Below are 23,188 nucleotides of genomic sequence, written 5' to 3'. Positions count from 1 at the left end.
ACAAAGTCTGGCCATCCTTGCCTCTAAGGTGCCATACTTCTTCCAAGACAGATTTGTTGTCCTTTTAGCAATCCATGGTACTTACAATATTCTTCTCCAGCACCAGAATTCAAATACGTAATTTCTTCTTCCATCTTCCGTATTCAAGATCCAACTTTCATATGCATATAAGGCAATGGAAAAATCCCGTGGCTTGGGCCAGCATACCTCGGTCATCAAAATAGCATTCTTGCTTTTCAATACTCTGAAAAAGCCTTGTGCAAGAGATTTACCTACTACAACACACTCTTTTGATATGTAGACTGTTGCTTTCATGAGCATTGCTTGTGGATACGTGCAAGGCAAAATCTTTGCAAACTTCAATCATTTCTCCATTTATCATAATGTTACCTGTTGGTCCGTTGGGGTATACTCAAGGACATGTGTTGGCTCTCATTGAGTTGTTTTATTTTCTTCATGTCCAAGCTGAATTTACGTATGAACAATTGGTCTGTTCCAGTCCGCTCCTGGCCTCCGTTTGGCTGCTGTTATTGAGCTTCTCCATCATCTGTTCCCACAGATGGGGCCAATTTGATTTCTGTGTATTACACTTGGAAAGCCCATGTGTAACAAAAAACACACCATTTGTGGTCGAAAAAAAAACTCTGCCATGTAGAAGCTATTGATCTTGCAAAATTCTATCATGCAGCTTCCAGCTTCATTTCTATAACCAAGGGCATATTTTCCAACTTCTGTTCCTTCCTCTTTGTTTCCAACTTTTGAAGTTCAATTGCCAATAATTAGCAATGGATCTTGATTGCATGTTTAATTGGTGTCTGACTCTAGATGTCGGTAAAATTCCTCAATTTCTTCATCACTAGTGTTAGCAGTTGATGTGTCAATTTGAATAATAGTTGTAGGGACTAGATTTCCTTGTATGTGTGTACATATCTTCTTACAAACAGCATTGTACTTTAAGATGCAGAGTGAGATTTTTTCTTGGCAGTGAATAAAAAAACCATTCCTCTTGATTGTGCTATTCCAAGAATATTAAACCTTATGATATTCTGATTCAAAATGATCCAACATCAGTCCATTTCAGCTAACTAATTCCTTGGATATTGAATTTTATGCCATCCATTTCATTTTTGATGACGTTCAGTTTTCCTAGATTCACACTTTGTACAGTCCATGTTCCAATCATAGATAGATATTTACAGCTCTTTCATCTTTAGTCATGCCCCACCACCAAATGAGGGTCCGGAAAGCTTTAGTCCCTCCACACCATTATGTTTGACTCCACATTGAGAAGGCAGCTTTTCAGTGTCAAATTTTGAGTGCTTCCAACCCAGGGAGCTCATTTCCTGTACTATAGTTGACAGTGTTCCACTGCTCTTCAGGAAGTTCCCAGTATCTGACAGTATTGATTTGATATTGACAAGATTTTTAGTAACTAATTCTTCAGGAATTTCCAGCCTATTCCCTTTTAACAACCTGTTCTTACTCTGGAAGCTCTGCTGAAATCTTGGGTCACTTTGCTGCTATTTGACGTATCAATGACATAGTTTTCCAAATCATAGAACATGCAAACTGCTGTAAGATGAAAAACCGAGAGACAAATCATCAAGATAATATCAAGAGATAATCAGAAGAGACATAATTGTCTTATGATCTCATTAATAAAACATAACAAAAATAAAACAAAATTAATCCAAATTATACAGGTAGGAGTGAAGGAAACTCATAGATTGTTTTATGGATATGCTGATTTAAAGGAGCCCAGTTAGCACAGCAGGTTACGCATTGGGTTGTGGGCCTCATCCACAGCACTTTGAATTCACCAGCTCCTCCATTGGAAAAGAGGAAGCTTTCTGCTCCAGTAGAAGTTTACAGCCCTGAATATCCAAAGGAGCTCTTTTACTCTGTCCTATTAGGTCTGCTATAAATCACAGTTAGTTTGTTTTTGATTTATGCTTGCTTAAAAGTGTACTATTTCTTCTTGTTATTGTTGAGTTATAATTTTTTTCCCCTTAAAAATCATTTTATTGGGGGCTCTTATAGCTCTTATCACAATCCATATATCCATCCATTGTGTCAAGCCCATTTGTACATACGTATGTATACTAATAAAATTCAATATGAGGCAAAAACATAAGTTAATTTACTAATCCTTTCTAGAGTAAATTCATTTGAAATGTTAAATTCCTTGCTTTTATTATTGAAGAGGGTATCATAATGAAACAGAACCACTGGAACAAGGTGCTATGTTCCCTTAGCACCTGCTTGGTTATCATTTCCCCAGGACTCAATGCATCAAGAGAATATGAGCCCAACATGCTGAGGCAAATTCCTTTGGGGCATTTGGAATTTAGGGATGTATGTTCAATGGTCCAGAGCATTTCTTAGTACAAAGATTTCAGTTACATAATTGCTTGTTATATTATATTAAAATAAAATCTGCCTTCTAAAACATTTATGTAGAGCTAAACATAAGTGCAGTGGCATATGGATAAGAATCCCCCCACTTGACAAGAAACAGAATAAGCAAGAAGTTTCTGTGAAAGCTTTAGAAATACAATCTGGAATTAACTTGACAGTGCACAAACAGCCGAGCAAGGAAGGGGCGTTGGTTTCATATCTGCTAGGCTACTCACCAAATTGTTATCAGTTGAAACCCTTCCATGAGCTCTGCAGGAGGACTTGGCAGTCTGCTCCTGTAAATACTGCAGGCGAGAACATTTTATGGGGCAGGTCTACTGTGTCACGTTGACTTGCTGTGGGTTGGAATTGACTCAACAATATCCAGCAATGACAGGCCAGAAAGGACGTCAAATTCTATCTGCATCACTTTTAAAGAAAGACGTTTTAATTGGAAACCTTATGGATATTTGAATGTACATCAATTATATATAAGAATGAATTTTTGTCTCAAGAGTTAAAAATGTATCTTTGGACTAAAAGCTAATCACTATTGATGAAATGCAGTTCTACCAATTATAAATGCAATCACTAAGAGAGTAGACTTTTTTTAGCTACTAAAGTCCAAGAGTTTCTAGAGAATAGGATGCCTGTCGTAGGCAAAGGTGGAACAAGAGCGTTACAAGAGTTGAGTGAGAGAGAAGAGGAAAGCAGGTGAGATTTATACAAAAAAGAAAGAGGAAAAGGAAGAAAGTCTATTAGGACTTGTGGAGAGCCACAGAACTTAGGGAACAAAAATAAAATATTGTCATTTACTCATAATCACTCTGCCCCATAGGATTTCCAAAGTTGTATTTTTTCTTTTAATAAAATATGATTTATTTTATTGTTGATGTTGAGAATATGCACAGCAAGATCTACGCCAATTCAATAGTTTTTACATGTATTGTTTACTAACATTGTTTTCCTCCAGGTATACAATCATTTTCATTATCCTTTTCTGAATTGTTCCTTCCCCATTCACATAAATGGACTGCTCACTATGGTTCCTGTGTGGTGTTGTAAACTTTTTGCAATCCAGTTGCTACATTTGATCCCCTTTGGAACACCTGGTGGGTTCAAGCTGCTCATCTTATAGTTAGCAACCAAGCGCTTCATCATTTTGCAATCGGGGCTTCCCTCAAATTTATTATCCATGACACACACTTTACATGATTAAGTGTGTGTTGAATAATAAATAACTGTTACCTTACATTTCTACATCTTCTCTTCAGTGTTTAACCAGAGAGGCCCAAGTCTGAACTTAGTGGGACCTCTGAGAATACTGAGACATTTGAAAACTGTGACATGCCAGAGACACAAATCTAGCTGGCGATGGACCAGTTGGGGGTACTCCATCTGCTGAAATTCTGCCTGGCATTTATCCGTATCTTTCAATGAGTATGCCAAACTTATACAGGACACAAGTTGAGCAAGAAATTGCAAAAGGCAAAACTATGCATATTGATGAGGAGGAAATGTGTGTTCAGGGGATGAAAAATGGGACTATCTTTTGTAAAATAGCATCTTGTATTAATGGAGGTAATTCTCCCTCGTTTATGTGCCCAGAACTTATCATTAATATTCACAGGAGAGTTATTACCCATTACTGCCAGTTCTACTAGTGCCTGCTATTTCGGGTGATGAATGAAAGAAGACTAAATGTTATAGATTTTTTTTAAAGCTGCACATTATATTGGCAGCAGCAATAGACTTATGGCATTTCACCTTGCTCAATAAGCACAACACAGCGGTCAGGAAAAATAAATGTTCATTAAAGCCGAAGAAAAATGTATTCTTCCAACTTCATCATTTTCTCCTGAGTGATGGTCCCGCATGCCATTTAATATTTGTGGTAAGAATGGGATCAGAATGTGAGCCAAGGAGAAGTGATTTATCACAGCAGGGCTGTAGGAAGATCATCAGTGAAATGCTGTTTAGAAAATGACATTGTGGTGTACGCTGACTAATCTTCCCATTTTCTTGGGATCACTAATTGGCTATATGCTGAATATCTATGCTTGGAGTTTGGGGTCGGGGTCGGGGGTGGGGCTCTGCTGAACATGAGTGATCAGAGCAAATGAGAGGTTAGTTTCTAAGTAGAATCACCCTTCTTGTCAATAGACACAAAAAGAAAATGCCTTAGTAAATGCTTGGTGACAGACTTTAAAATGCTGGTGGTACCAAGGTAACCGCTGGGCTGTTAACTGAACTGTTCCAGGTTAAGTTTATCCAATGGTGACCTGCTTCTGTAAAGACTAACAACTGGAATACCCAGGTTGTTGGCAGGGCTCGGGGTGAGAGCTGGGGGCTGGGGATCAGGTCCTACTCTGTCACATAGGGTCACTATGAGTCAGTGACCTAACAACAAGCACCTAATTTATATCAGTATGGAAATCACAGTCGTTTTATTTTATTTTGAAGCTAGAATATGTATCCAAATTCTTCAAAAGTAAGAAATTTAAAAAATATTCCCTCAACTGTTTACATGGAAACCTAAAATATTAGGTTTGCATATTAAAGCAATTGCTTAAATTTAAAGGGCTGTTTGGGGTTCTTCATCATTTTTATTTTAAGTATTTTCTATATATTTTAGAGATTAGTCTCTTGGCAGGTCTATCGTTGTTTTAAAAAAATGCCCTAGTTTGAAAGTTCTCCTTTATTATTCTTTTGGAGAAGGTTTCGATGCACATGGGTCTAAATTTTGGGGGGTCACACTATCTCCTTTATCTTTTGCTGTTTGTATACGTTTAGTTATATTTGATCACCTATTTATGCTTTAATTAGGGAACCCAATTTACCTATTTTTTTCTTTATGATCCTTAGAATATACATTTAAGTCTTTCATCCATATTGAGTTTGTTTTTGGATATGTTGTGAAGCAATGAGTTTGAGTCTTTGAGTTTTTTTAGTTTCTTCCTCCATTTAATGATTTTTTTCTGTTTCTTCAATCTCAGTTGTCCGTAATGGATGGATGTCCTCTGAGAGCTCAATTTTGTTCCATTTGTCCATGTACCTGTCACTGACCTCTATAAGGTCATTACTTTTTGCTTCTTTGTTAATAGTGCTTTCCTTTTCATAAAACTGGTAATTTTTTCTCATCCCTTTCAAAATGTTGATGGAATCTGGATCTGGATTGCTTTATAGCTACAGATTGCTTGATTAAATAGTGACATTTCCTCAATTTAAGTATTCCTATCCATAAGCATGATATGTTCTTCCATTTATGTAAGTCTGTTTGGCTGCTTGCAGTAGGTACTCGTAGTTTATTTAAGTCTTTTGTATTCCTAGTTAGGTTTATTTCAAAGTATTTAATATTTTGGTAGCTATTATAAATAGCACTATATACTGGATTTTTTTTCATAATTTCCCTTGTTAGTATAGAGGAACACGATTTATTTTTGTGCTTTTCTTGTTCTTTTCCACTTTGCTGATTAATTCTATGAATTCCAGGAGTTTTCCTGTGGTGTCTCTGGAATTTTCTATGTATAGGATCACCTCACTTGCCCAGAGGGATAGATTTACCCATTCCATAGACATTGTGATGACTTTCCCCATCTCTATCTGTCTGTCTATCTATCTATCTATCTATCTATCTATCTATCTATCTATCTATCTATCTATCTATCTATCCTACCTTATTGCTCTAGTTAGGATGACCAATACCATATTGGATATAAGTGGTAGTAAATAATGCCTGAGTCTGATTACCATTCTTAAGGGGAATGTTTGCTGCCTCTCTCCTTTGTGGATAATGTTGATTGTTGGTTCCATGTATATGCCTTTAATTCTGTTGAAAAATATATTGCTTAGAGCTTTTATGAGAAATAAGTATTGAATTTTGTAAAATATCTTTTCTGCATTGATTTAGATAAACGTGATTCTTTTCCTTTGTTTTATTCATAGGATGGGTTAATTTAATGGCATTTATAATGTCTGACCATCCTTCTTGCTGGATGGATTATGAATTTTAGTTGACCATGATGTATTATTTTTGATATAATACCCGATTCTATTGACTAGGATTTTGTTGAGCATTTTTGCATGTATACTTATGAGGAATATTGATCTACACTTTACAGTAGTATTTTTCCTGGCTTTGGTATTATATTTGCTTCATAGAATGCAAATTGTCATCAAGTGGGAAATTGTCATCATTTTCTATGTTCCAGAATAGTTTTGATTGTACGATGTCTGAATATATGCCAATCACACTATAGAATTCTATCAGCTCTTTTCTGAAAGGTTATTAAATTCTCCAGCGAAGTGATGCTCTTTATGGCAGGGGTTTTGGTTTGGAGGAGATTTGTCACTACATATTCAATCCTTTCTTTTGTTACATTTCTGTTGGACTTTGCATTGACTCACAGAGCCCAAGGAGATAAAGGATGACACTCAAGAGGGTAGTGGAAGTAAAAATGGGGTAGAAGAGCATGCTGGAAGAGTTGGACATTTGGAATATCTTTAATCTCCAACTCTTTGGGACGCACAATTACTTGTTCATTCCCTGCCCTGGACTCTACTGACTCATAGCAACCCAGTAGGACAGGATAGAACTTCACCTGGGGGCTTCCAAGACTGACTTGGAAAGCATTGTCTTTCGACCTCCTTGGGACTAGTCTGGTATGAATTCTTCTAAAAGAAATTAGTACGACAGTCAGTATATAATGCTTTCCTTGTCCCGTATGCTGGTAATCAACGTTGTCATTTCTGTTCTTTGTTGTTGTTGTTGTTGTTGTTACCATTTGTTTGGCCCAGTTTCCACTCTTTGATATCTGGTGTATTTTTATCTTTGTGTCTAAAATGTAGTCATCATTTTGATGGATCTTGTTTTCTTACATATCCTATCGTTCTGTCTCTTACTGGATCTGTTGAATCCATTTACATTCAGTGTCATTGCTCAGGGCTTATGAATGGACTGCTGGGAGTTTGCTGTGCTTTCATTTGTGGAGACGATGACGTAGTTAGTCAGTGTGCTTTTTTATATTGAGTTCATTTCCTTCGTAGATTGTTTTCTGTTTCTTTCATTGTTCTTGATTTGTGTTTACTGAGACTTCCTGATTTTCTTCTTTTTTATTTTGGTGAGGGGATTCATTATTATTTGTGTGTGTGACGATCCAGTCATTTTTTGTATCTTCCTACACTTCAAACATTATAATATGCAAGAAAAACTGAAATTGTCAAGGATTTTATTTGCACTTTTGTTCCCAATCGACCATCATGGAAGCTGTAAATGTTTTAAGGAGTAGATAGGCTAAGAACAAGACTGACAGTCACAGAAAGCATTTCAAGGAGCATGCTTGTTTTTCCTTCTTAAGAGAAAGCAAGAAAATGTAATCTGAGAAGGAGATCAGTTGTTTTAGTGACTGAGATAATTACTGCCGGGTGATATAAGAACTTTCATAGCGATATCAGGGCCAACATCTATAAGGGTTAATGTGAGGAATTATGAAGATGGCAAGAGGGAAATATTTTGTGACCAATTCATTTTGAAGTAAATATCATTAGTGATATAGCATTCGCCAGTGTTTGCACTGAAAGGGACTGTTGGCATAGATAGATGATATGTTTACATAGCAGAGAAAGAATATAACCGCACATTAGTTCACACAGCAGGACAGAGCTCAGTCCAACTCACTTTCATGGGTCAGTTAATATATTGAAGCTCTTTCCAACTCATGCAGTCATTAGGCCAAAGCCAAGGAAGCCAACAGATGAGATGCCGAGGTGTAACAGAGCAACAAATGCTACCTTATTGAAGTGAATGGCAATTTACATTTTAAACAGGAAAACAAAAGTAACTCATATCGTGTACCTCTCCTTTTCTACTGTGTAACCATTTGAGGTTTTCCACAGTAGACTGCATCTGCTACATTAGCAGCATCGATGAGCAGAATGACCCAAGAGAAAAGGATGTGCACTGGATGCACCATCAGCATTGCTATTGGTCTATCAGCTGGGCTTGTAATAAAAAGAGAAGTAATCAGCAAGTTACTCACACCCAGGAGATGGTCATTTCTGCTGTTTGACCTAAAGTGTCCTTTGAAAGAACTTGACTTTGCAGAGTTTGTCAAACAGGGATGTTAAATATTCAATTAACGTTAGAGAAGTCAGCAGAAACATCTTACCTATTCATTTGCAGTCATGTACAAAGGTCAATACATAGATAAAACGATAATACTAATCGTTATGCATATTCAGAAATCATAACTGAAGGTGCAGTTGGAACCGAGAGGCTTGTTATTCCTTCCTCTGCCTTCAAAGGCACCACACACACACACTGACTAGATGAGAAGCTTATATTACATTATTTTATTATATTACACTCTGGAAATAGGCTGTCCACTTCTAGCATGTGAAAACCTTATGAACGGCGGTGAACTTTTGTCAGATACTAAAGACTTCATGCAGAGCAGCAGAACACTGTCAGATAGAGTAACAGCAGATGAGCCCCTCTAGTCGGAACGCACCCAGTTCTTTGAGAAGGGCTGGTTTCTCAAGTATAGTTGACCAGAATACGGTAAATAGGGTAAAGCCTTTCATACTTTCATTTGCTAATGGGGCATGATTCAGAGTGAGAAGCAAGAGTTGTAGACATTGATTAATACTTGGAACTTGAAGTGTACACAGTATGAATCTAGGGAAATTGAGACGGCATCAACAATGAAATGGAAGGCAAAAAGATCAAGTCCTCGGCTTTACTGAGTCGAAATGGTCTTGGCTACTTTGAATCAGCAAGTCCTATGGCTTACTATTCTAGGAATGAGTAATTCAAAAGGAAAGGTGTCACATTTATTGACAAAGTGAACATTCCAAGATGTATCTGGAAGTATAATGCTGTCTGTGATACAATAATATCTATTCACAATCAAAGAAACCTGCTCACTTACACTATTATTCAAATTTAAATACCAACCACTACAGCAGTGATTGAGGAATTGAATAATTTTACCAATGTCTTCAGTCTGAAACTGAACAACAATCCAATCAAGATGCATTGATCATTATTGGTCACTGGAATGCAAAAGTTGAAAACAAAGAACAAGGAACAGTCGTTGAAAAACATGGCCTTGATGATAGAAAAGAAGTTGGAGATAGCACGGTAAAATTTTACAAGAACGACAAGTTCTTCATTACAAACACGTTTTTTGGCAACATAAACAATGACTGTACCTGTGGACTCCGCCAGGTGGAGCACACAGAAATCAAATGGACTACATCAGTGGGAAGAGCTAAAATGAGGTCAGGTTAAACTGGAACAGTCATAAATTTCTTAAATTTAGGTTCAGGTTGAAGTTAAAGAAACTGAAAATAACTATCCATGAGATAAAATATAACCTTGAGTCGATCCCACCTAAATGTTGAGAGCATCTCAAGGATAGGTTTGACGCACTGAGCGTAAATGATATACGCCACGTCAAGTTGTGGGGTGACATTAATAACATCATATGCGAAGAATAACATTATATATGAAGAAAGGAAAAGGTCACTAAAAAGACCGGAAAGAAAGCTGAAAGCTGATGACAGAATAGACTCAGAGACTTGTTCTTATTCAAGAACAACTAAGGCAAATGGAAACGATTTAATTCAAAGAGCTGAACAGATTTCCAAAGGGCAGCTTGAGAAGATAAAAAAAAAAAAAAGAAATGTGTACAGAATTAGAGCTTTAAAAACAAAAAGGAGAACATAGTATATCATTACAATTAAATTCAAGTCTCAAGTTGAAATATTGAAAGATTCTATGGGCAAAATATTGAACAATGCAAGAAGCATTAAAAGAATATGTAAATATTACACAGAGTTAATGTATTAAAAAATAACTAGCTGCAATTCCAATCTTTCACGAAGTAGTATATAATCAAAAGCCAATAGTACTAAACAAGCTGCATGGAAGGCATAAACCCAAAACAACTCTCCAAGAATTGATGGAATACCAAGAGAAATGTTTCAACAAGCTAATGAAGCACCAGAAGCTCACACTTATCTACATCGGGAAATTTGGAAGAAAACTAGTTGGCAAATTGACTGGGGGCGTTCCATATTTGTATTCATTACAAAGAAAGGTGATCTAACAGAATGTGCATATTACAAAGAAATAACATTAAATTCATATGCGAGGGCATTTTTGCTGAAGATAATTTAACAATGTTTGTAGCAGTACATTAACAGGGAGCTTCCAAAAATTCAGGGAAGAGTCAGAAGAACATACGGAACAAGGAATATCATTACTGATATCAAGTAGATCTTGGCTGAATGTAGAGAGAACCAGAAAGATGTTTATATATGTTTTATTGAATATACCAAGGCATTCAACTGTGTGGATATAACAAACTACAGGTAGTTTTGAGAAGAATGAGAATTCCAGAACACTTCATTATGAACCTGTGGAAGGAAACTGTATTTGGATTAAAAAGCAGTGGTGCAAACAGAACTAGGGAATATACTGAAGGGTATAAAATTAAGAAAGGTGTATGTCGGAATTTTATACTCTCACCATACTTATTCAATCCATATGCTGAACAACCAATCAGAGGAGCTGGAATCTATGAAGAATAAGGTAGCATCAGGATTGGAGGCAGGCTTATTAACAAACTGAGACATGCAGATGATACAACTTTGCTTGCTGAATATGAGGAGGATTTAAAGCACTTTTTGAAGATCAAGGATTGCACTCTTGGTTTAGATTACAACTTAATGTAAAACAAAAACAACAACAGCAACAACAAAAACCCACCCTAAAAACTCAAGATGCTCACAACTAGACAGAGAAAAGATTGGAGTTCTGAAGGCTTTTATCTTTCTTCGATCTACAATACACGCTCACTGAACTGCCCGTCATAATATCAAAGATGCATTGCATTAGGCGAATCTGCTGTACAAGACCTCTTTAAAGTGTTGAGAAGCAAAGATATTACTTTGAAGACTCGAGTGTGCCTGACCCAAGTCATGGTATTTTCAATTGCTTCATATGCATGTGAAAGTTGGACATTGAATAAGGAAGACTAAAGAAGAACGAACACTTTTGAGTTATGGTGCTGGCGAATAATATTGAAAGTACCATGAACTGCCGAAGAACAAACAGATCTGGCTTGGAATAAATATAGCCAAAATGCTTCTTAGAAGTGAGGACGGCAAGGCTTTCTCTCTTATATTTTGGACATGTTATCCTGGACCAGAACTTAGAAAACTACATCATGATTGGTAAAGAAGAGGAGAAGCCAAAAAGAGGAAGCCCTTCCACAGGATGGATTGGCATAGTGGCTGCAACAATGGACCAGATTAGAACACTGATTTGGAGGGTGGCGAGAGACAAGGCAGTATTTTGTTCTGTTGCACATAAGATGGCTGTAAATGCAAATGACTGAAAGTCACGTAAGAAGAACAACAATATTATCCAAAAAGATGCTTTCTAAAGTTATCTTTGAATTTTTTGACAGGGCTTCAGTCCTAAAGAGTGGTGGTTCAAGCCCACCCATACCTGCCTCACAGGAACAGCCTGGTGATTGCTTCTGGAAGGCAAAGCCTTGGAAACCCCGAGGAGCAGTTTAGTTCTACGTATCCAGAGTTGTCACGGATTTGAATTGAATACACAGCAAGGAACAAAAGCATAATACATTTTTGGATGTTCTTAGTGGATATGCTTCTTCATCTGAGAATGAATCACTTAGGGAAATGACTAAAATATAAAGTAATAATTATTAATACGAGTAATTTATTTTTAATCAAAAAAAAGGGAAATTCAAAACTACTGTAAATAATGTACTTCCACATTAGACCAATAAGCTCATTATCCATGACCTATTGGAGAAGGAGTATCAGTATTAGAAGACAAGAAATCTTGGGTATTCGGTGTTGAGGTGTTGAAAATATAGCACTGTTTTTCTTCATCTTGAAATGGTCAGTTAAACTGGGTAAGCAAATACTTAAACTCAGGTGGACATCCTGATCAACTCCAGGTTATAAATCTCAATGACATTCTTACTGGGGCTTAATTAAATAGGGTACAGTGACTGACCTATGATAAAGAGAAGAAAAGGGGCAATGTTGGCCCAATGGCTAGTAACTGCATGTGTAATAAAGAATTGAAGTGGTGCAACATCCAGGCAAATAGGAATGTAGGCAAATATGTAATTGAATATATGTCACGCAGAGAGAAAGGATAAGAAGAGTCGGCTGAGAAAGTCCAGGGGTGTTTAAGGAAGAGAAAAGCTATTGGGTAATTATATTCAGTTGGAGAATTAGATAGATTGCCAGTGGGGAAAAAGGTGAATTATGATTCTATTCTGTTAGGTGAATTGTGATTTTATGAAATCTAGTACAGATTCTACCTGCTGTTGGATCAAAGCCAAGTGTTTCCAGATGGTCATGATGGCTAAGGGTCCCTTGCAACTCACTCCAGAGTAGAAAACAAAAGGAAATGAGAGGTATGGTCCCTTCTTAGGACTGTCTGGATTCACACAGTGGCATCCTTTATCAAACATTCTGCTGATGCTGTGGCTTTTGTCTAAAACAAGTCTTGTTAATAAAACATACTGCCCAATCCAGAATATCTAGATGACAGGCAATGAAATGAAATCGATTAAATCAAATAGATACAGAGCAAGGCCACTTTTTAGACCAAATTAAACCACCAATTTCTAAACAAACTTCAAGCCTTAAGATATCTATCAGCACACATGTAGCCACATATAAAATAATAAATCACTGAAAATTCTGTTTAGATTTGTTTAGATTTCACCTATGGAAGGCCTCTATGAGTACAATCATCAAATGCTTTAAAAAGTGTTTGCGTAGAAGACCCCAAAAATATAGTCCTGAATAAAAGGCTTAAATTTCATCATTTATGTTATGAGGCAGGAAATAAATGTGAAGCAATATATTCAGTTGTGTTTTAGATGCATCCATTTACTCTACAGATTTATAATAAAGGAAAAATCAATTTGGATAACGTGCAGAGTAGAAATAGAAAGCTCCGAAAACATGTTATGTTACATAAACAAAAGTACGTCACTGGATGTCATTGAATAATTCAAAGAAAACGGACATATGTGTAAAAGAAATTCTACTCGAATAAACCATCTTGCTTTTTAAATTAATGTCATACAATAGTGAAAACTGCTGCCTGATATTTATGCTTGTCTGGAATTGCGACAGGAGTCCAAGCCCCAGTGGTGTGATGGTCGTGCATTGGATTGCAATCTGCGTAGTTGCAGTTCAAAACCACCAGCAGCTCGGTGGGAGAAAGACTGGGGTGTCTACTCCTGTAAACAGTTACAGGCTCAGAAACTCAGAGGGTGTTACAATGAGTCAGCATTGACTGGATGGCAGTGGGGTTTTTGGTTTGGGGAATTGCTATAAAAATCTTTATGCATTTTTTCAATGCTTTTAATTCTTAAACAAATTAATTTTTCTACAAATTATTCCTGTAAAGTAATTAAAATGACCTAAAATATTGTTCATATTATTAGCCCTCTAATGGGATTAATTAAATTAAATGTGTTTGATATTATTGCTATAGGTTGGTGTATTTTGTTGGTTAATGGCTATAAGCTATAATTCACTCCATGGATCATAATGAGTCTTGAGATTGAAAATATATCATGTTCATTCCCTCAAGGTCATACCGTTTATCAGGATTGATGGCGCTAAGCATTGTGCCATGGTCAGTTTGTAGGGAACATTGATGAGATCCATTTTGCATAAAGTAACCCTTAGTTCCAACAGTAGTATGCTCAACGATACCTTTTATAAGTCATTCTTGCTACATTATGGAGAGATAAAGCTAAATGTAAGGGACAAAAGTGGATAAGAAATGACAGTTGGAGATACATTCCACTAATACCAGTGAGAGAACAATATAGTCCATTCATTAAGCATGGACTCTCAAAGCAGATGTCCTAGGTTTAAATACAGCATCCATCATTTAGCCATTTGACCTGGTGCAAGTCACTCAATCTTCTTATTCGTCGGTATATTTTTTAGTAAAATGGTAGCTAAATGAGCCGCCACCTCAAGGATTACTGTAAGAAATAAAAGAGTTAATGTATCACAGGAAGTGTTAGACAATGTCAAGCACTATTTGTGACTCAAGATGGTTTGGGTGGGGAGAGAAATGAGTGAACTACAAGGTGTATCTATAGCTTCCCCCTCCACCCTGAGGGGTACAAATAACAGATATGAGGGTGAAGGAAGACAACGGACAGTGTGAGATACAAAATAACAATATCATATAATTGATCAAGGATTTTTTTTAATCAATTTATTGGGGCTCATACAATTCATCACAATACATAGATCAATTGTGTAAAGCACATCTATACATTTGTTGCCCTCATCATTCCCAAAATTCGCTTGCCTCTTGGGTTACCGGAATCCGCTCATTTTCCTTTTTTTTTTTTCCCCCCCTTGATCAAGGATTAATGAGGGTGGGGTGGGAAGGAAAGAGGAGCTGATACCAAGGGCCCAAGTGGAAAGAAAATGTTATGGAAATGTTGATGGCAACATATGTATAAGGGTGCTTAACACAATTGAATGATGGACTTTTATAAAATTTGTAAGAGCCCCCCCCCAAATAAAATAATTTATTAAAAAAAAATAAATGAGTGAACTAAATTGAGTGTATTTCGGATATGTGGGAGTGTTGGGGATCTTCAAATTAAATAATATTATTTGATTAATAAAGATGGACTTGAGATAAAATGTGCTGATATTATGCTTTGTTATTTTATTAAGTGTTAAAAGAGATGATAGTTTATAAGCAATAGTTTTTACTTAGATTTTTATAGTTGTATCGTTACTTGCCATAGAGTAGGTGATGACAAGTGTACAGAATAGAACTGTTCTAGAACCTTCCTGAAGCAGCCACCAGATCTATTTTATATAGTGCCTATGCATGAGTTCAAGTTGCCAATCTTTTGGCTAGTTGTCAAGAGCCTAACCATTTTCTGCCACTCAGAGATATTTACATTCTGTTTTCAAATGTTTCCAAATGATCAAAGTCGTGTATAAGATACGAGCCTAGGTGATTATGCTATGATGGTTACAGTACGTTTTAGAAGATGCTGAGACGATATAGCCATGGAACCCTACACTCATGGCCCCAGACAGTTCATTTTCCAGTTTAGGTTCATCGTTCTTCGCTCTGCTATCATCTCTCCTCTTTCCTTTGTTGAGACTTGTCTCAATGTTCCTGTAAGACAGAAGCTGGTTTTCCGAAACTGCCCTGGATAGGAGAAAAATACTGCACATCTGTCTGCTATTCTTCTTTTCTAAATATAGACATAATTGATAAATTTCTAAATGATTACCTGTCTTCCCTGGAATGCCTTCTCTCTGCTCCTCCCACTATCCAAGTTGTAAGTTCTGCCCAATTCTCAACTACACGGTACCCTTGTCTTCTCCCTCAGCTGGTCTACCCGTTCTCCAAATTCCAGGTGGAAATTTAGGGGCTACTTTTGCAGGTTAAAAACAAAATTCAAAAAATATTTTCTTCTCGGATTGTGATTTATTCTCACGTAGATTGTTAAGCATACGTGCACGGTTCTATTTTTTTTTTTAATTCTCAACTAAAATTCTAGGTAAATAATACCCCTACATTTTGTTGAATCATTGTAAAAAATTCTATGTGTTTCCAACCGCACACTTACTTTGTCTTTTATGTAAGTGGGCATTCGTGTTCAAGCACACCCAGGATGATACCCAAACTTACAAGATGCATCCTTTCTCCTTTCTCCTAGTCTGCTCCCAGTTTTCAAGAGGTGTCTATGCCATCTTTGGCTTTTACGACAAGAAGTCTGTCAATACCATCACATCGTTCTGCGGGACCCTCCATGTCTCCTTCATCACGCCCAGCTTCCCAACCGATGGCACACATCCATTCGTCATTCAGATGAGGCCTGACCTCAAGGGAGCACTTCTTAGCCTGATTGAGTACTATCAATGGGATAAGTTCGCATATCTTTACGACAGTGACAGAGGTAAGTCGCAGTCTTTCTATGTTTTGCTAGTGGTGTAAATTTCAAGCTTACATGGTTATTTATAAGTACCATTACAGATCTGTAAATGTGTATAAAATTCCAGCCTCCATTTAATTTTGCTGTGTAAATGAGTAATGCAGTTGGAAATTTCGAAATCCTATTTACAGTATCACAAAAAACTTTGGCTGTACAAGTTTTAGATATAGGTTATGCCCTCCCTAGGGCCAAATGCGCTGTTTAACATTAAAAACACAGTCTGGCACGTCTTAATTCATACCCAACAATAACTTCATCTAAGTTATTGTTCATCTAAGTTGCCCAACAATAACTTAGTCTAAGTTAGTGAAGTGACTCTGGAAAAGAGGCTTACGTAAAATTTAAATGAACATGATAAGAAATGTTTTACGCATTCATAGTTCCTCAGCATTTCGTATGTGAAGGTTTTACAAGGCTCTTGCTTATAAATAAGATCTCTGGTTATCAGGGAAGTTGAAGGTCTTGCCCGCATCAAGCCATGTGTAATGCAGCCTGAACCCAGACACACTGTCATCAGAACAATGGTTGTGTGTGGAGGGGGTGCCTTTTTTTTTTTTTTTTTACAGTTTTACCCAATATCTTATGATGGGACAAGTTTGATTAGTATAGCACTTGATAGCCTGTGCTCATTGGACTAAAGGTATGGGAGGTGTGGCTGGGTGGGGTTTGCTTTAATTTGTGCCTCCCCTGTCCCATCGTATAAAGCTTAGTACTGACAAGTTGCCTGATTTATATGGCAAAGGATCCTTGATTTTCTGAACTATTCTTGGATCCACCATTAAGCTTCAGTGGGTTTCCGAAAACCAAAAAAAAATGAGCTCACTGTCATCCCACTGATTCCGATTGACAGTGACCCTGTAAGACAGAGTAGAACTGTTCCTTTGGATTTTCGATATTTTCAATCTTTGCAGGTGTAGACAGCCTCATCTTTCTTCCTTGGAGCTGCTGGTGGTTTTCAACCTTTGACCTTGAGGAGAGCACCTCACTGCATAACCGCAACACCAGCAGTAGAGGCTTTCTGCTCCCACAAAGAAAACGGGGAGCTGACTAAGCCTTCAAGGGTCCCTAAAATTGTATTAAATCATTTTGTGCGTGTTTCTATATGCATCTTGTAAAGCGAAGATACATAACCAAACCCAAAATGAATAAGGACCTCCATTGTAAGACTGCCTAAGTATCAAGCCGTGTTCCTTCAGCAATTTGCTTCCTGGAATATTTAAAAGTTCCAATGAACGCTAGAAATCTGTTTAGACCAAGACAGGGCACCGTGGTAGCCTGCAAAGGCAGACAAGAAGGCGGCCATCAGTGAATGTTCCACTGGTCAGTGTGTAGCCATTTGTGGCAGTGATCCCAAGTCGGAGTTCTCAGGTACGTGTCTGATTTTCTGTCCTGCCATCCAAGCCCTGGGAATGAGACGCGCACTGGAGAAATGAGTCAGCACTACACAAGATGTTTAGGAAAAAAAAGTCAGGTCAACATGTTTTTCTTCTTGCTTTGAGAACATAGATTTGCTATTCTCATGGGAAATGGAATACTAAAACATAAAACCGTTTATAGTAAATATGAATTTAAATAGATTAAGCGATTCTAAGGTATATATGTCTTATTAATATTATAAAACTGGTTGTTTATTCTCTTTTTTCTTGATCTCGATTAACTCATTCAGTACTCTGTAATATTGATAAAACTAACTAGAAATTTGCTAATATTCTTAACACCCTCTCCGCCTTGAGCAGGCCGATCCAATTTTAACCACCTAAGTAATCTACGCATTCTTCTATTTTTATGGTTATTATTCCAGTTCAAGCTACCTTTGTGTGTTCAATACCTTGTTGCTCCACTTCCACATTTGTGTCTCTTTATTTTTTCAAATACAGACAAAACGATCATTTAAAAATATTTTTCTAACCTTTAACCATTTAAAATAAGTCCATGGCTTTTCATTATAATAACGTTAAAATTAAAACAAACAAATGAAAACAGCATGGTTGAAACTTCCTTTGCAATCATTCAACATATATTATGCACTCATTAAGCTAAACCTATCTGGCTGTTGTGTTTTTCACTTTTTCAGTTGCTCTAAATTTTTTCATCCTAAATTTCTGTATGTATAAGTCTAACCTTCTTCACTCCTCTTTCATGCCTCTGTTTATGTATCATTTCCTAAGAGATACCTTTTATTTTATTCTCTCAAAGCAGTTTCTTCTATGTCTTCGTGGATTTTGTCTGACATTCTTACCACACACAGTTTATCATTATTGTTGTTCATTTTAGCGGTGCAGTGGGTCGGGTGGCCTGCTAAAGACACAACCTGTAGTGCGAACCCAGCAGGCATTCTCAGAAGAGCGATGAGGCTTTCTGCTCCTCCAAAGACTTATAGCCTCAGAAACTCAAAGGAGAAACTCTACTCTGTTTTATTGGCTCACTATGAGTCACCACCCACTTTATGGGTGGGCTTTCAGTAGGTTCTGACAGTTCACTATTTCATTTTATAAATATTTATTGAGTCTCTTCTATGTTCCAGGGATTATTTTAATCCCATGAGATAAACACTATATTTTAAAAATTTAAGATCTGGGTGTCAGTATTATGATTTGGTTACACCGTGAATTCCAGTAAGGCAATGTCCACCCGTGTTTTGCTTAGTAATTTCAATAAATGAATGAGTTAGACATACATGAATTCTGAGCTAAAGTTGACAATGAAACTTGCTTCTTACTTGCTAATTTGAAGAACCAGAGGATGAACCCTCTTCTGTATCTTTCTGTTCTTCACTGTCTGACAAGGTTGAAGGTGGCATTTATAGATTAGGAGCCTATCACACCGCACTATTGTGCCCTCCAGTTAAAATGGAACTTCTTGAGAAAATTCAAATAGACAACAACTGGCCTCAATAGAAAGAGAGAAAACCCAGTATCTAAAGAGAACCAGGCTCAGGAGAATGATCAGGTGAAGATGGATAGATTTATGCACTGATGAGAATCTGGGAAATATTTTAAATGGTTTCATTAATAGACACATGAAGTGAAATTGAGGTAATTTGTTAACCTCCCATAATTAAATTATGCAAGTTGATTTGACTTCAAGTGCGTCTTCTGAAAGAATATCAAATTGATAACATTAAGTAATTACATGTTAAAGCTAAAAATGACAGTATGGATACATTTTCAAGGTGTTATAATATAGTGCAGAGTTTTAATATGAAGAATATGACACTGGCTGGCGTTTCATCTGAAATTATTTTCAGAGATAAGTGTGGAGGAACCTCAAAATACTGGCTAGAGACATAACCTTGTAAATAAGATTTAATTAAATATTTAATAACATGGCACATAAAAATAACATCTTTGCTCTCAGATTTTCTTCTGTCTTTATGAGATAATTTTTATAACTTTCCCATCATATTACTTTTAAAAAGTTTATTCATGCATTCATCATGGGACCTGCTTTTTTCCTCTAATTTTTAACCAATTTCGAACATATCAAAATGGCATGTCCTTGCTATTATGTGGACAATATGCATATATCCCCTTTATCTATTTTATCCAGATCTTTAAAATAGATTCCACGATTTCATCTTTCAACTTATATTTCTCCTGCCTAATTCCAAACCCCTTAGTCTGTCTTGATATGGTCCCATCTCCACTTTCTTGTTTATATGATTTTGTTCAGTTTCTAACCTGGCCTGCATTTTTCTGAGAGTGGAGCTCAGGCAAAAGTATTGTTAAATGTTAACTTCTAACTATATTTATTGGTTTGAATAGCATAGGACCTAAGGTTAAAAACCATCTCCCAACATTCTGCCTGACTATGAGTGACACAAAAAGGACTTAACATTGTCCGTGTGTGCTCATTGCCCTGACCTTAACTATGACTTCAATGGAAAGATTCCTTCATCCCAGCTATCCATGCAAATGCTGAACACCAGGTCAGAAGTCTTCTTGCATTCCAGTGTTTGTAGGACAACGTCCTGGACGAATCTAAATTCACTCGTGGGTGTGAAATGTTAACACTGTTCTCATCGGTTGCTTGTCATCTTTGACGATTGTAGATGTCGTCAGCAAAGAACATGGGAAGCAGCCTAGCTCTCCTTGATGAGTTTTGTATCCTTCCGAAAGCTCACCGGACTCATAGAAACCCGACAGGGAAGATTCTAACCTCCCTTGTGGGTTTCTGAGACTGTAACTCTTTATAGGAAGGAGTAGGAAGCCTCATCTTTCTCCCAAGGAGGGGCTGGTGGTTTCGAACTGCTGACCATGTGGTGAGCTGCCCAGTGAGTAATGTACTATGCCTCCAGGGCTCCTGCCATACCTAAAAGCTGCATATTAAGTGCCAATAAAATTTAAAAAAACACCAGCATATTAATTGCTCCATGGACAGTAAGTAGATAGATCTTTAGTATACTTTATAACAATAGTGTAGTGGGCCTACATATCTCAATGCATTAAATAATATAGTTTATATTTGAATATATAGATGTATCAAATTTGATTCAAAATATGTTTTTCATTTATTAGCTCACCATCAGCAAGGTAAAGTAATATATTTTACTGGCAATAAGTAAAATCGGAATTAATGCTTTGCATCTTTATGTCTTGGTTTTAAATTGAGTGATATTATATGTCCTTAGAAAGAAAATTGGTTTGATCAGAGCTTTGTGCATGGAACAAAAATACTTCCAAATTATAAAGTTCTTTTCTGATGTCCCAAAGAAAGCCCATAATGAAAATATATGTTAATCTAATCTGGGCTAGGCATGCTGCCATGATTTGGTGATCATAAATATTAACTTCTAAGTCTGAAAAAATGAATACAGACATAAAATTTTAAATTGAGCAAAGATAATAGTTTTCAAAGGAAAGACATGATGTGAATGAAATAGACGTATTAGAAGTATCCACTCTTAATTTCACCACTCAAATGACAAGCTAAACCTTTTCAATCCCACCTATTTTAGAGCCGGTGACTTTTTGATCCCTCTTTCACAGTATTACTATCACTAAAATGAGATGAAGATACGGACTACGGCTAATAATACAATAAGAAATAGTTAGAGGAACTACTACATTAAAAATGCCACAGAACAGAATACACAACATACCTCCAGTTCTTTACTGCTTCCTCCCCCTCCTCCCCCCACTATCATGATTCCAGCTCAACCTTACGAATCAGGCTAGACTGGAGCATGCGCACTGGTATAGATAAGAGCTATCAACGCAGGGAATCCAGGACAGATAACTCCCTCAGTAACAGTAATGAGAGTAGCAATACCATGAAGGTAGGAGGAAGAATGGGGGAGAAGGGGGAGAAACAGGGAACTGACTACAATGATCAACATGTAACACACACACACACACACACACACACACCACCACCACCACCACCACCATCACCTGGGGGACGAACAACAGAAACGTGGATGGAGAGAGTGGATAATTTAAGATATGAAAATAATAATAATTTCTAAATTGTCAGGGCTTCGCAAGGGTGGGAGGGTGGGGACAGGAGGGAGAAAAGAGGAGCTCATGACCCCAAAGGCTCAAGCAGAAAGAAAATGCTTTGAAAACGACGATGACAACATATGCACAAATGTCTTTGATACAATTGATGTATGGATTGTTGTAGCAGCTGCAAGAGCCCCCAATAAAATGACACATTAATTTAATAAATATGTTACATAGCTATAAACAGTTGTTAAAAGTCAGACACGCACGGAAGTGATATGATGTCATCATTCTGTCTGTGACGTAGAGGAGCCCTGATGGAGCAGTGCTATGCGTTGTGCTGCGAACGGTAAGGTTAGCATTTTGAAGCCAACAGCAGATCCGAAGAGGAGGACGAGGCTCTCTCCTCCCATAAGGAATAGAGTCTCAGAACCCGGCAGGGATTCTTGATTCACCATGAATCAAGACGGACTCTAAGGCAGAGTTTTTTGGTTTATGAGACATACTTTATTTAAGCCCAAAGGTCAGCAATTCAAGAGACTATAGCAAATTTCATACGATAGTATTCCTGTGTGATGTGTTTTGAACACTTTATGTTTTTGAAGAGATGGAAACTTTGCCTCCAGAAGTGTATAGGCCTAGATAAAGGTTAGGTGGGGAAATGATGGCTTCACATTTTGATATTTTTGTTTAATAAATGTTTCTGTGATTTTTAGAGTAATACTTTTTACCATCATGTAAATTTTCTGTGAATTTTAAATGATCTGTTGGTTAGTGGTACAAATGATTAGCTTTTAACTGTTATCTTAAAAATCCAAAGCCATCCTGTGATACTATGGAAGATAGAATTGGTGATACGCTTTTATTAAGATACCAGGCAAAGGGGCTTAAGTGGAGAGCAAATGTTTTGAGAAGGATGAGGGCAATGAATGTAAAAATGTGATTTACACAGTTGATGTATGTATGGATTGTGATAAGAGTTGTATGAGCCCCTAATAAAATGATTAAAAAAGGGGAAAAAAAAGATCCCAGGCAAACATACATGACAGAGCAGTTCTGTACTGTAACACATAAAGTCACCACGATTTGGAGTCAACTCAAAGGCAGCTAGCAACCACAAATTAACAAGAAAAAATCCTGAAATGCAACTAGAGTTAATCAACATGTCATTTTGAGTGGAACACTTGAATTCGACCTTGTAAGTCTGGCTGGACCGGAGGATGTACACTGGTACAGATAGGAACTGAAAATACAGGGAATCCAGGGCGGATGAGCCCTACAGGACCAGTGGTGTGA

The 23,188-nt window shown here is 37.1% G+C and overlaps 1 protein-coding gene across 8 annotated transcripts in view; it reads left to right on the top strand.

The window, feature by feature from the left end:
* Positions 1-23,188, top strand: part of GRIA2 (glutamate ionotropic receptor AMPA type subunit 2) — a 164,821-nt gene that overhangs the window by 60,654 nt on the left and 80,979 nt on the right. For all 8 annotated transcript variants that reach the window (XM_045295740.1, XM_045295741.1, XM_045295742.1 and 5 more), the window contains exon 3: positions 16,173-16,412. In XM_045295740.1, the coding sequence (XP_045151675.1) occupies positions 16,173-16,412 (240 nt within the window). The remainder of the gene's footprint in view (positions 1-16,172; positions 16,413-23,188) is intronic.

The sequence above is a fragment of the Echinops telfairi genome, unplaced genomic scaffold (assembly GCF_000313985.2).
Source record: "Echinops telfairi isolate 266 unplaced genomic scaffold, ASM31398v2 ScPeMD7_5868;HRSCAF=6743_0, whole genome shotgun sequence".
In the NCBI taxonomy this organism is placed as follows: domain Eukaryota; kingdom Metazoa; phylum Chordata; class Mammalia; order Afrosoricida; family Tenrecidae; genus Echinops; species Echinops telfairi.
Note: the sequence above shows the minus strand (reverse complement) of the source record. Positions and strands in the feature narration are given on the sequence as shown.